Source organism: Nerophis lumbriciformis, linkage group LG07 (genome assembly GCF_033978685.3).
Source record: "Nerophis lumbriciformis linkage group LG07, RoL_Nlum_v2.1, whole genome shotgun sequence".
In the NCBI taxonomy this organism is placed as follows: Eukaryota; Metazoa; Chordata; class Actinopteri; order Syngnathiformes; family Syngnathidae; genus Nerophis; species Nerophis lumbriciformis.
Window position 1 is genome coordinate 367,843 of NC_084554.2, and position 15,606 is coordinate 383,448.

General features: G+C 37.5%; 1 protein-coding gene across 6 annotated transcripts in view; it reads right to left on the minus strand.

Annotated features, from left to right (window-relative positions):
• atp8a2 (ATPase phospholipid transporting 8A2) overlaps positions 1 to 15,606 on the minus strand; it is a 117,110-nt gene that overhangs the window by 59,994 nt on the left and 41,510 nt on the right. For all 6 annotated transcript variants that reach the window (XM_072913432.1, XM_072913434.1, XM_072913433.1 and 3 more), the window contains 9 exons: positions 13,549 to 13,624; positions 11,811 to 11,999; positions 11,707 to 11,756; positions 11,575 to 11,644; positions 11,426 to 11,510; positions 11,227 to 11,366; positions 10,784 to 10,922; positions 10,645 to 10,709; positions 7,513 to 7,685 (listed from right to left, as the gene is read on the minus strand). In XM_072913432.1, coding sequence (XP_072769533.1) covers positions 7,513 to 7,685; positions 10,645 to 10,709; positions 10,784 to 10,922; positions 11,227 to 11,366; positions 11,426 to 11,510; positions 11,575 to 11,644; positions 11,707 to 11,756; positions 11,811 to 11,999; positions 13,549 to 13,624 — 987 coding nt within the window. The remainder of the gene's footprint in view (positions 1 to 7,512; positions 7,686 to 10,644; positions 10,710 to 10,783; positions 10,923 to 11,226; positions 11,367 to 11,425; positions 11,511 to 11,574; positions 11,645 to 11,706; positions 11,757 to 11,810; positions 12,000 to 13,548; positions 13,625 to 15,606) is intronic.

Consider the following 15,606-nt stretch of genomic DNA (forward strand, 5'->3'; position numbering starts at 1 on the left):
CTTCATGAACATGGACACTTCCACACACACTTAATGAACATGGACACTTCCACACACACATAATGAACATGGACACTTCCACACACACTTAATGAACATGGACACTTCCACACACACACATAATGAACATGGAAACTTCCACACACACTTAATGAACATGGACACTTCCACACACACATAATGAACATGGACACTTCCACACACACACACATAATGAACATGGACACTTCCACACACACATAATGAACATGGACTCTTCCACACACACATAATGAACATGGACACTTCCACACACACTTAATGAACATGGACACGTCCACACACACATAATGAACATGGACACTTCTACACACACTTTATGAACATGGACACTTCCACACACACATAATGAACATGGACACTTCCACACACACATAATGAACATGGACACTTCCACACACACATAATGAACATGGACACTTCCACACACACATAATGAACATGGACACTTCCACACACACATAATGAACATGGACACTTCCACACACACTTAATGAACATGGACACGTCCACACACACATAATGAACATGGACACTTCTACACACACTTTATGAACATGGACACTTCCACACACACATAATGAACATGGACACTTCCACACACACATAATGAACATGGACACTTCCACACACACATAATGAACATGGACACTTCCACACACACATAATGAACATGGACATTTCCACACACACTTAATGAACATGGACACTTCCACACACACATAATGAACATGGACACGTCCACACACACATATTGAACATGGACACTTCCACACACACTTCATGAACATGGACACTTCCACACACACTTAATGAACATGGACACTTCCACACACACTTCATGAACATGGACACTTCCACACACACAAAATGAACATGGACACTTCCACACACACAAAATGAACATGGACACTTCCACACACACATAATGAACATGGACACTTCCACACACACATAATGAACATGAACACTTCCACACACACATAATGAACATGGACACTTCCACACACACAAAATGAACATGGACACTTCTACACACACATAATGAACATGGACACTTCCACACACACATAATGAACATGGACACTTCCACACACACATAATGAACATGGACACGTCCACACACACATATTGAACATGGATACTTCCACACACACTTCATGAACATTAACAATTACAGCCTATTATCGAAATCTCTTATTGAACCGATTCCTTATGGATTCTCTTATGGAGTCCAGATAAGTTGTTGTATATGGAAAAAAAACACAATATTTGGTTTAACAAAAGCTCACTTTTATTATATAAGAAGTAAATAAAATCTAATAAATAAATAAATATTGACTGTTGTTACCCAAAGTATATTAAGTGTGATTTTTCAGAAAACAAATATATACAGTAAGACAAAAACAACCTGTGTCTGTGATCACTATAGGTGTATAAATAATAATATAGTGTTAAATAAAATCAAAACTGAAAATAATACAGCTCTCCAAAAAGTGCACTTCTGCTGCTATTGGAACATAACTGTTTGTTATGATGCTCTCACATTTTTGCACTTTATTTCTTTATTAAAAGAAAATTCTATGAAGAGAAAAGTTGTTTGCAAATGTGGTTACAATGCTAAAAAATGAAAAGTTAAAGCTAAAAAAAGAAATACACTTTATTGAGTTAACATTATTTCTTTATAGGGGGAAAGATGTGATGTTATGAGCTAGTCCAGGGGTCGGCAACCCAAAATGTTGAAAGAGCCATATTGGACCAAAAATACAAAAACAAATCTGTCTGGAGCCGCAAAAAAATCAAAGCCATATTACATACAGATAGTGTGTCATGAGATATACATTGAATTAAGATGACTTAAAGGAAACTAAATGAGCTCAAATATAGCTACAAATGAGGCATAATGATGCAATATGTACATATAGCTAGCCTAAATAGCATGTTAGCATCGATTAGCTTGCAGTGACCAAATATGTCTGATTAGCACTCCACACAAGTCAATAACATCAACAAAACTCACCTTTGTGCATTTACGCACAACGTTAAAAGTTTGGTGGACAAAATGAGACAGAAAAAAAAGTGGCATAAAACACGTCCTAGAAAGTCGGAGAAAGTTATAAATGTAAACAAACTACGGTGAGTTCAAGGACCGCCAAAATTAGTAGGACAAAACGGCGCCCACCAAATACTGGAATCAGTGAAGCATGTTTAATATAAACAGTGTGCTTTATAACAATTAGGGAGGTTTGTGTCATGTTTGTCCTCCTACACAAACCATATTAAAACAAAAAAAACATTTTTTTTCCCCTCATCTTTTTCCATTTTTCATACATTTTTTAAAAAGCTCCAGAGAGCCAATAGGGCGGCGCTAAAGAGCCGCATGCGGCTCTAGAGCCGCGGGTTGCCGACCCGTGAGCTAGGGCATACAACAACTACACTACCCAGCATGCAACAGGAGTGACGAGCATGCGCGGTAGCAGGGCCGGCCCGTGGCATAGGCCGTATAGGCAAATGCTAAGGGCGCCGTCCATCAGGGGGCGCCACGCCAGTGCCACAAATGTTGGAGGGAAAAAAAAAAAAAAGTTGTTACTATTATTTCTAAATACAAAAAATAATCTCACGTTAATTAAAATGCAAAGTAAAGCCTATTTAATAGAAATATTATTTGTTACAACATTACGCCCCCCCTCCTCCCCACGCACGGTGCGCCCCCTCCCTTCCCGTATCATGACTCTTTTTGGACGTCACCACATCAAAAAATCAACACAAGATGTCAAAACTGTCAGGTGCCCAGGGAAGAAAAAAGAGAAAAGAAGAGGAGGAGAAACGAGAAAAGACAGAGGTAGCAGGTAGGTAACGTTAGCCTACATGAAATTATTTGTCTGTTACAGAATGTGATAGTAACCTGGCTTTTTAGCATTAAGCTAATGTTACATGATTCGGCAATTGCTAATCAATAAATAGCTAGTTCTGTTTTAACGTCGGGTTAATATTGTGGAGGGGGCTAAATTGTTATGGAAAATAATAATGTAACGTTAGGTAATTACAGTACTCCCACCTTACATTCCTCAGGGACAGGCCCGGCCCTAACCAATCTGGCGCCCTAGGCAAGATTTTAGGTGGCTCACAAGAACCCGAATAGCTTTGTCTTTGACCTTTTTTTTTTACTTACTTTATATACCTAATATATAAAGGGGTGGAAAAGTGACTATTACCTGCAGGGCAAACATTATCTAACCAGAAGGCAATAACAATGTAAACAAAAAACACCTGCTTAAAAGATCTAATACAAATGTCCCTGAGGAATGTAAGGTGGGAGTACTGTAATTACCTAACGTTACATTATTATTTTCCATAACAATTTAGCCCCCTCCACAATATTAACCCGACGTTAAAACAGAACTAGCTATTTATTGATTAGCAATTGCCGAATCATGTAACATTAGCTTAATGCTAAAAAGCCAGGTTACTATCACATTCTGTAACAGACAAATCATTTCATGTAGGCTAACGTTACCTACCTGCTACCTCTGTCTTTTCTCGTTTCTCCTCCTCTTCTTTTCTCTTTTTTCTTCCCTGGGCACCTGACAGTTTTGGCCGTTTTGACATCTTGTGTTGATTTTTTGATGTGGTGACGTCCAAAAAGAGTCATGATACGGGAAGGGAGGGGGGGGGGGGGGGGGGGGGGGGGGGTCGTAATGTTGTAACAAATAATATTTCTATTATATAGGCTTTACTTTGCATTTTAATTAACTTGGGATTATTTTTTGTATTTAGAAATAATAGTAACAACTTTTTTTTTTTTTTTTTCCTCCAACATTTGTGGCACTGGCGTGGCGCCCCCTGGTGGACGGCGCCCTTAGCATTTGCCTATACGGCCTATGCCACGGGCCGGCCCTGCTCAGGGACATTTGTATTAGATCTTTTAAGCAGGTGTTTTTTGTTTACATTGTTATTGCCTTCTGGTTAGCTAATGTTTGCCCTGCAGGTAATAGTCACTTTTCCACCCCTTTATATATTAGGTATATAAAGTAAGTAAAAAAAAAAGGTCAAAGACAAAGCTATTCAGGTTCTTGTGAGTATATACACTTCACTGCCGATGTGTTGTGCCGGATAACGCACCCCCGCCGTAGAATGCACCCCTTGACGGTTGTGCCGGATAACACAGCCGGTGTTTCATTGTTTACATTCCCGAAAGACGACAGTCAAGCTTTACCATTGGCCTGTGGAGAACTGGGACAACAGAGACTCTTACCAGGAGGACTTTGAGTTGGATACGCAGACACGGTACCGTGAGTACGCTTCCAAACATTTGATCGCTTGCCCGTACGTGCGTGCCGCTATGTGCATGTCACATACGTAACTTTGGGGAAATATATGTGCTGTATGAACTTTGGGGAGGTGAACGGTACTTTGGGCTGTGGGATTGAGTGTGTTGTGCAGGTGTTTGAGTTGTATTGGCGGGTTATATGGACGGGAGGGGGGAGGTGTTTGTTATGCGGGATTAATTTGTGGCATATTAAATATAAGCCTGGTTGTGTTGTGGCTAATAGTGTTTATTTACTGTTTTAGTCATTCCCAGCTGAATATCAGGTCTCACAGCATCTTCCCTATCTGAATGGCTCCCACTGCCCTCTAGTCCTTCACTCTCACTTTCCTCATCCACAAATCTTTCATCCTGGCTCAAATTAATGGGGAAATGGTCGCTTTCTCGGTCCGAATGGCTCTCGCTGCTGGTGGCCATGATTGTAAACAACCTGTGACGTCACGCTACTCGTCTGCTACTTCCGCTACAGGCAAGGCTTTTTATCAGCGACCAAAAGTTGCAAACTTTATCCTCGATGTTCTCTACTAAATCCTTTCAGCAAAAATATGGCAATATCGTGAAATGATGAAGTATGACACATAGAATGGACCTGCTATCCCCGTTTAAATAAGAAAATGTCATTTCAGTAGGCCTTTAAGAACGTTGCCGTAAAGGAGGTGCGTTGCTAGCCTGGTTGCTATGTTTCCGCTTGGTGGTAAAAGTGTTGGTCATGTGTTTGTACTCTGCTCAAATCTCTCAGTAAACTTATTCATTGGATTATACCTTTTCTTTTCAACTTTATTACACCTTGGAGCGCTTTTTCCGGTCCATTGTTTTTCCTGCTTTCGCTATCTGCGCCTAATGACTGAGCTACGTGACGTCATTCCTTGTGATGTCACACAAGGCATTTCTGGTCGGGACGGGATTCGTTTCCAGGGATTCGAATAAAGAACCAACTCTTTTTCCTTACTATAGTGGTCTCGGTAACGGGTACCGGTTCTCAAAAAGGGATTCGAGTCCGAGGACTCGGTTCTTTTCTTATCCAACAACCGGGAAAACCGGTTTGGAGTATCATACCTAGTGTGTCTTCAAGCTGCTTTTCATGAAGTTATTTTTGCAGATTGCAGACAAGCATGCTCCTGTCAGGAAAACAACTGTCAGGGCAAATGGCGCCCCCTGGTGGTCTTTTAGTGCTATTAGACAGTCAACTGTCAGGGCAAATGGCGCCCCCTGGTGGTGTTTTAGTGCTATTAGACAGTCAACTGTCATGGTGCCATCATACAGTCATCTATAGATGTATATCATTATAATCTCCAACATACAGTCATGTATACAGGTAAAAGCCAGTAAATTAGAATATTTTGAAAAACTTGATTTATTTCAGTAATTGCATTCAAAAGGTGTAACTTGTACATTATATTTATTCATTGCACACAGACTGATGCATTCAAATGTTTATTTCATTGAATTTTGATGATTTGAAGTGGCAACAAATGAAAATCCAAAATTCCGTGTGTCACAAAATTAGAATATTACTTAAGGCTAATACAAAAAAGGGATTTTTAGAAATGTTGGCCAACTGAAAAGTATGAAAATGAAAAATATGAGCATGTACAATACTCAATACTTGGTTGGAGCTCCTTTTGCCTCAATTACTGCGTTAATGCGGCGTGGCATGGAGTCCATGAGTTTCTGGCACTGCTCAGGTGTTATGAGAGCCCAGGTTGCTCTGATAGTGGCCTTCAACTCTTCTGCGTTTTTGGGTCTGGCATTCTGCATCTTCCTTTTCACAATACCCCACAGATTTTCTATGGGGCTAAGGTCAGGGGAGTTGGCGGGCCAATTTAGAACAGAAATACCATGGTCCGTAAACCAGGCACGGGTAGATTTTGCGCTGTGTGCAGGCGCCAATTCCTGTTGGAACTTGAAATCTCCATCTCCATAGAGCAGGTCAGCAGCAGGAAGCATGAAGTGCTCTAAAACTTGCTGGTAGACGGCTGCGTTGACCCTGGATCTCAGGAAACAGAGTGGACCGACACCAGCAGATGACATGGCACCCCAAACCATCACCCAACCATGCAAATTTTGCATTTCCTTTGGAAATCGAGGTCCCAGAGTCTGGAGGAAGACAGGAGAGGCACAGGATCCACGTTGCCTGAAGTCTAGTGTAAAGTTTCCACCATCAGTGATGGTTTGGGGTGCCATGTCATCTGCTGGTGTCGGTCCACTCTGTTTCCTGAGATCCAGGGTCAACGCAGCCGTCTACCAGCAAGTTTTAGAGCACTTCATGCTTCCTGCTGCTGACCTGCTCTATGGAGATGGAGATTTCAAGTTCCAACAGGACTTGGCGCCTGCACACAGCGCAAAATCTACCCGTGCCTGGTTTACGGACCATGATATTTCTGTTCTAAATTGGCCCGCCAACTCCCCTGACCTTAGCCCCATAGAAAATCTGTGGGGTATTGTGAAAAGGAAGATGCAGAATGCCAGACCCAAAAACGCAGAAGAGTTGAAGGCCACTATCAGAGCAACCTGGGCTCTCATAACACCTGAGCAGTGCCAGAAACTCATCGACTCCATGCCACGCCGCATTAACGCAGTAATTGAGGCAAAAGGAGCTCCAACCAGTATTGAGTATTGTACATGCTCATATTTTTCATTTTCATACTTTTCAGTTGGCCAACATTTCTAAAAATCCCTTTTTTGTATTAGCCTTAAGTAATATTCTAATTTTGTGACACACGGAATTTTGGATTTTCATTTGTTGCCACTTCAAATCATCAAAATTAAATGAAATAAACATTTGAATGCATCAGTCTGTGTGCAATGAATAAATATAATGTACAAGTTACACCTTTTGAATGCAATTACTGAAATAAATCAAGTTTTTCAAAATATTCTCATTTACTGGCTTTTACCTGTATATTCTTTGTATAATGTTTGGTAATGTATGTATATGGTATAATGTTTGGTAATGTGTGTATATGGTATAATGTTTGGTAATGTGTGTATATGTTATGCTCCTATATGGACCCCAGGAAGACTAGCAGTCGCCTTGGCCTCAGCTAATAGGGACCCATTCAATAAACAATAATAGGACATAAGTGTAAGGAGAGATGTAGGACAGATGTAGGACATAAGTGGAGGGAGAGATGTAGGACAGATACCTGCAGCAGATGACAGCCTTGCAGGACAGAGCCAGGTCCAAGAAGGCGTGTCTCAGCTCGAAGGAAAGTGCGTACTTCAGAGTCTGGCCGTCCATGATCAGAGCCAACTCATTCTCCTTGCGCAGAGACTCTCCCAGAGACGAGCAGTGATTGGTCAGCGTGGCACGAGTCGCCTGCCACCACACACACACACACACACACACACACACACACACACACACACACACACACACACACACACACGAAGATCCTTCATAGAGGACATGTTGTTGACATCATGTGTGTGCCATGCAGCAGATATGATGTACACATGACCTCAGTGCAGTCCACAGTGTGGCACCGCATCTAAATAAACAACATGACCTCAGTGCAGTCCACAGTGTGGCACCGCATCTAAATAAACAACATGACCTCAGTGCAGTCCACAGTGTGGCACCGCATCTAAATAAACAACATGACCTCAGTGCAGTCCACAGTGTGGCACCGCATCTAAATAAACAACATGACCTCAGTGCAGTCCACAGTGTGGCACCGCATCTAAATAAACAACATGACCTCAGTGCAGTCCACAGTGTGGCACCGCATCTAAATAAACAACATGACCTCAGTGCAGTCCACAGTGTGGCACCGCATCTAAATAAACAACATGACCTCAGTGCAGTCCACAGTGTGGCACCGCATCTAAATAAACAACATGACCTCAGTGCAGTCCACAGTGTGGCACCGCATCTAAATAAACAACATGACCTCAGTGCAGTCCACAGTGTGGCACCGCATCTAAATAAACAACATGACCTCAGTGCAGTCCACAGTGTGGCACCGCGTCTAAATAAACAACATGACCTCAGTGCAGTCCACAGTGTGGCACCGCATCTAAAGAAACAACATGACCTCAGTGCAGTCCACAGTGTGGCACCGCATCTAAATAAACAACATGACCTCAGTGCAGTCCACAGTGTGGCACCGCATCTAAATAAACAACATGACCTCAGTGCAGTCCACAGTGTGGCACCGCATCTAAATAAACAACATGACCTCAGTGCAGTCCACAGTGTGGCACCGCATCTAAAGAAACAACATGACCTCAGTGCAGTCCACAGTGTGGCACCGCATCTAAAGAAACAACATGACCTCAGTGCAGTCCACAGTGTGGCACCGCATCTAAATAAACAAATCCTCAGCAAACATGCAGCAAGTCACATGAATAGTTGCAAAGCATGATGGGAAGAAAGTCATTAAAGTGTGGGAAAGGAAACAAGCGCACTAATTGAAGCATATTAAAACTCTTTTATGTGGTTTTTAAACACCTCCTGCAGATGATGTACTTTTTAAAACTCTAACCCTATGGTCCGGACACAATGTACAATATAATGTATAATAATATAATGTACATTATAATGTATAATAATATAATGCACATTACAATGTATACTAATATAATGTACATTATAATGTATACTAATATAAAGTACATTATAATGTATACTAATATACTGTACATTATAATGTATAATAATATAATGCACATTACAATGTATACTAATATAATGTACATTATAATGTATACTAATATAATGTACATTATAATGTACATTATAATGTATACTAATATACTGTACATTATAATGTATAATAATATAATGTACATTATAATGTATACTAATATAATGTACATTATAGTGTATAATAATATAATGTACATTATAATGTATACTAATATACTGTACATTATATTAGTATACATTATAATGTACATTATAATGTATAATAATATAATGTACATTATAATGTATAATAATATAATGTACATTATAATGTATAATAATATAATGTACATGATTATTATACATTATAATGTACATTATAATGTATATTACAATGTATACTAATATGATGTACATTATAATGTATAATAATATAATGCACATTACAATGTATACTAATATAATGTACATTATAATGTATACTAATATAATGTACATTATAATGTATACTAATATACTGTACATTATAATGTATAATAATACAATGTACATTATAATGTATACTAATATAATGTACATTATAATGTATAATAATATAATGCACATTACAATGTATACTAATATAATGTACATTATAATGTATACTAATATAATGTACATTATAATGTATACTAATATACTGTACATTATAATGTACATTATAATGTATACTAATATAATGTACGTTATAGTGTATAATAATATAATGTACATTATAATGTATACTAATATAATGTACATTATATTAGTATACATTATAATGTACATTATAATGTATACTAATATAATGTACATTATAATGTATAATAATATAATGTACATTATAATGTATACTAATATAATGTACATTATAATGTATACTAATATACTGTACATTATAATGTATACTAATATACTGAACATTATAATGTATAATAATACAATGTACATTATAATGTATACTAATATAATGTACATTATAATGTATAATAATATAATGCACATTACAATGTATACTAATATAATGTACATTATAATGTATACTAATATACTGTACATTATAAGGTACATTATAATGTATACTAATATAATGTACATTATAGTGTATAATAATATAATGTACATTATAATGTATACTAATATAATGTACATTATATTAGTATACATTATAATGTACATTATAATGTATACTAATATAATGTACATTATAATGTATACTAATATAATGTACATTATAATGTATACTAATATAATGTACATTATATTAGTATACATTATAATGTACATTATAATGTATAATAATATAATGTATACTAATATAATGTACATTATAATGTATAATAATATAATGTACATTATAATGTACATTATATTAGTATACTAATATAATGTACATTATAATGTATAATAATATAATGTACATTATAATGTACATTATATTAGTATACTAATATAATGTACATTATAATGTATACTAATATAATGTACATTATAATGCATAATAATATAATGTATACTAATATAATGTACAGGGATGCAGGCGGCAAATTGAGACACAGCTAAAGACAGCAAGCCCCGCCCACCTGTCTGGTTCCCATGGTAACCATCAACAAGAAGAAGCCATACTCACATCCAGAGAGTCCTCGTTGATGATGATGAGGGACATGCCGTGTGTGATCAGGTGACACGAGTAACCTGCACACAGGTGCAAGGTCAAAGGTCAGACAACACACACACACACACACACACACACACACACACACACACACCAATGTTGATGGCAGTCTCCTGCTTGTCTCCAGTGAGGACCCAGATCTTGATGTTGGCCCTCATGAGAGTGGCGATGGTCTCAGGGACGCCAGCCTGGAGGCGGTCCTCTATGGCGGTGGCCCCCAGCAGCAGGAGGTTCTGTTGGAACACATGACATCATCTCGTCTTCCTAATCGTAAACATCTTGTCTTCTTAAATGTAAACATCTTGTCTTCTTAAATGGAAACATGCTGTCCCTGAACCTTGATCTTTATCTAATACTGCACCAGGTCTTCCATGATGCAACATGTTCAGGACTAGTGAACATCTCAGCAGGATGTTCAGGACTAGTGAACATCTCAGCAGGAGGTTTAGGACTAGTGAACATCTCAGCAGGATGTTCAGGACTAGTGAACATGGTCCTGGTCCAGTCCGAGGAATAAGACAAAAAGGAGCAACTGACCTTCTCCAGCCGCTCGTAACACTCCTCCAGTTTGAGAGCTCGGTCCTTCAGCACGGTGCTGACCCGGGTGTAGTCCTGCAGCCAGTCCTGGTAGGCGTCCTCCTCCAAGTCCACGTAGGCGAAGCACAGAGTTCTCAGGCCTTGACGGAGAGAAAGAAGATGGCTGCCTGAAGAGCCTGAGACTCCGCCTTCCTCTCACCTTCAGTGGCAAACTGCTCCAGGTGAGCCATGGTCAAGTCCTTGTACTGCGAGTCCTCCGTGAGGCGTTCAAAGATCACGTTGTCCTGCAAGAAAGACTCCTTCAGCTGGAGCCGCCGGCGCACACTTGTCACGACAACAACAACGTACCGCCCCTTTGCAGTAGAGGCGGAGCCTGCCGTGGGGGGTCCGCACCACCACCGACATGCGCTTGCGGTTGCTGAGGAGAAGGTTGCAGTGTCAAGAGGGGCGTGTGTTCAGCCAGGAAGACAAGAGGAGTACCTGGAGAACTCCAGAACGTTCAGCAGCTCGTAGCTCAGCTCCTTGCCTCGCTGCAGACACAACAGTCAGTCAGAAAGAAAGAAAGAAGTCCGCTGCACACTCACCGCCTCCATGATGACGTAGTTGGGCGTCCTGGCGGTGAAAACAAAGCCCAGACCTTTGGCTCCTTTCACCAGGGCGCCCTCGTCTGGGGAGGAGGACTGGTAGACCAGCTGCTGGTCCTCCTGCTCCGGCACCACCGTGTGGCACACCGCCATCATGGTCAGGAACTCACAGATGTGAGGAGCCGTCGCCTACAGCCACAACACCACAATCTGTACTTTCTCCTGACGGCCTGCTAACTAACTAGCTAACTAGGTACTAGGTACTAGGTACTAGGGTTGTACAGTATAGTGGTACTAGTAGAGCATCCTGGTACTGGTACATTCTTTAACATGTCAATAAACTTCTCAATCAATCAATCAAGTAGAAGGTGTAAATAAGTCAATAAAGTACAAGTAGAAGGTGTAAATAAGTCAATAAAGTACAAGTAGAAGGTGTAAATAAGTCAATAAAGTACAAGTAGAAGGTGTAAATAAGTCAATAAAGTACAAGTAGAAGGTGTAAATAAGTCAATAAAGTACAAGTAGAAGGTGTAAATAAGTCAATAAAGTACAAGTAGGTGTAAATAAGTCAATAAAGTAGAAGTAGAAGGTGTAAATAAGTCAATAAAGTACAAGTAGAAGGTGTAAATAAGTCAATAAAGTACAAGTAGAAGGTGTGAATAAGTCAATAAAGTACAAGTAGAAGGTGTGAATAAGTCAATAAAGTAGAAGTAGAAGGTGTAAATAAGTCAATAAAGTACAAGTAGAAGGTGTAAATAAGTCAATAAAGTACAAGTAGAAGGTGTGAATAAGTCAATAAAGTACAAGTAGAAGGTGTAAATAAGTCAATAAAGTACAAGAAGGTGTAAATAAGTCAATAAAGTACAAGTAGAAGGTGTAAATAAGTCAATAAAGTACAAGTAGAAGGTGTGAATAAGTCAATAAAGTACAAGAAGGTGTAAATAAGTCAATAAAGTAGAAGTAGAAGGTGTAAATAAGTCAATAAAGTACAAGTAGAAGGTGTAAATAAGTCAATAAAGTACAAGTAGAAGGTGTAAATAAGTCAATAAAGTACAAGTAGAAGGTGTAAATAAGTCAATAAAGTAGAAGTAGAAGGTGTAAATAAGTCAATAAAGTACAAGTAGAAGGTGTAAATAAGTCAATAAAGTACAAGTAGAAGGTGTGAATAAGTCAATAAAGTACAAGTAGAAGGTGTGAATAAGTCAATAAAGTAGAAGTAGAAGGTGTAAATAAGTCAATAAAGTACAAGTAGAAGGTGTAAATAAGTCAATAAAGTACAAGTAGAAGGTGTGAATAAGTCAATAAAGTACAAGTAGAAGGTGTAAATAAGTCAATAAAGTACAAGAAGGTGTAAATAAGTCAATAAAGTACAAGTAGAAGGTGTAAATAAGTCAATAAAGTACAAGTAGAAGGTGTGAATAAGTCAATAAAGTACAAGAAGGTGTAAATAAGTCAATAAAGTAGAAGTAGAAGGTGTAAATAAGTCAATAAAGTACAAGTAGAAGGTGTAAATAAGTCAATAAAGTAGAAGTAGAAGGTGTAAATAAGTCAATAAAGTACAAGTAGAAGGTGTAAATAAGTCAATAAAGTACAAGTAGAAGGTGTAAATAAGTCAATAAAGTACAAGTAGAAGGTGTAAATAAGTCAATAAAGTACAAGTAGAAGGTGTAAATAAGTCAATAAAGTACAAGTAGAAGGTGTAAATAAGCTGAAATAAAGCAAGTATGGTGAAACTTACATGTCCTTTTTCTATGTTGTCCATGAGAGTTGGATCATCAAAGTCTGTGGAGTTGTTGCTGCTGGCTGGCAGGTTGCTGGCACAGTTGATAATAGTATTAGTTACACTTTATACTAATATTAGTCACAGTTGATAATAGTATTAGTTACACTTTAGAGTAATATTAGTCACAGTTGATAATAGTATTAGTTACACTTTAGAGTAATATTAGTCACAGTTGATAATAGTATTAGTTACACTTTATACTAATATTAGTCAGAGTTGATAATAGTATTAGTTACACTTTAGAGTAATATTAGTCAGAGTTGATAATAGTATTAGTTAGACTTTAGAGTAATATTAGTCAGAGTTGATAATAGTATTAGTTAGACTTTAGAGTAATATTAGTCAGAGTTGATAATAGTATTAGTTAGACTTTAGAGTAATATTAGTCAGAGTTGATAACAGTATTAGTTAGACTTTAGAGTAATATTAGTCAGAGTTGATAATAATATTAGTCAGAGTTGATAGTAATATTAGTCAGAGTTGATAACAATATTAGTCAGAGTTGATAGTAATATTAGTCAGACTTTATAGTAATATTAGTCAGAGTTGATAATAATATTAGTCAGAGTTGATAGTAATATTAGTCAGAGTTGATAGTAATATTAGTCAGAGTTTATATTAATATTAGTAAGAGTTGATAATAATATTGGTGAGAGTTGATAGTAATATTAGTCAGAGTTGATAATATTATTAGTCATAGTTGATAATAGTATTAGTCAGAGTTAATAGTAATATTAGTCAGAGTTGATAGTAATATTAGTAAGAATTGATAATAATATTAGTAAGAATTGATAATAATATTATTAAGAGTTGATAATATCAGTCAGAGTTAATAGTAATATTAGTAAGAATGATAGTAATATTAGTAAGAATTGATAATAATATTAGTAAGAGTTGATAATAATATTAGTAAGAGTTTATAGTAATATTAGTCAGAGTTGATAATATTAGTCAAAGTTGATAGTAATATTAGTAAGATTTGATAATAATATTAGTAAGAGTTGAAAATAATATAGTAATACTAGTCAGAGTTGATATTAGTCAGAGTTGATAGTAATATTAGTAAGAATTGATAATAATATTAGTAAGAGTTGATAATAATATTAGTAAGAGTTGATAATAATATTAGTCAGAGTTAATAGTAATATTAGTCATAGTTGATAATAGTATTAGTCAGAGTTAATAGTAATATTAGTCAGAGTTGATAGTAATACTAGTCAGAGTTGATATTAGTCAGAGTTGATAGTAATATTAGTCAGAGTTGATAGTAATACTAGTCAGAGTTGATATTAGTCAGAGTTGATAATAATATTAGTCAGAGTTGATAATAATATTAGTAAGAGTTGATAGTAATATTAGTGAGAGTTTATAGTAACATTAGTCAGAGTTGATAATAATATTAGTAGGAGTTAAAAATAATATTAGTAAAAGTTGATAATAATAGTAGTCAGAGTTGATAGTAAAGTGACATTACACAGAAGAAGAAGGTGAAGGTGAAGAAGGCGAAGGTGAAGAAGAAGGTGAAGGTAAAGATGAAGGTGAAAGTGAAGGTGAAGGTGAAGATGAAGGTAAAGATGAAGATGAAGGTGAAGGTGAAGATGAAGGTGAAGAAGAAGAAGGTGAAGGTGAAGATGAAGGTGAAGGTGAAGAAGAAGGTGAAGGTGAAGGTGAAGAAGAAGGTGAAGGTAAAGATGAAGGTGAAAGTGAAGGTGAAGGTGAAGAAGAAGGTGAAGATGAAGATGAAGGTAAAGATGAAGATGAAGGTGAAGGTGAAGATGAAGGTGAAGAAGAAGAAGGTGAAGGTGAAGATGAAGGTGAAGGTGAAGAAGAAGGTGAAGGTGAAGGTGAAGAAGAAGGTGAAGAAGAAGGTGAAGGTGAAGAAGAAGAAGATGAAGGTGAAGGTGAAGATGAAGGTGAAGATGGTGCAGGTGAAGGTGAAGGTGAAGGTGAAGATGAAGGTGAAGGTGCAAAGAAGGTGAAGAAGAAGAAGAAGGTGAAGAAGAAGGTGAAGGT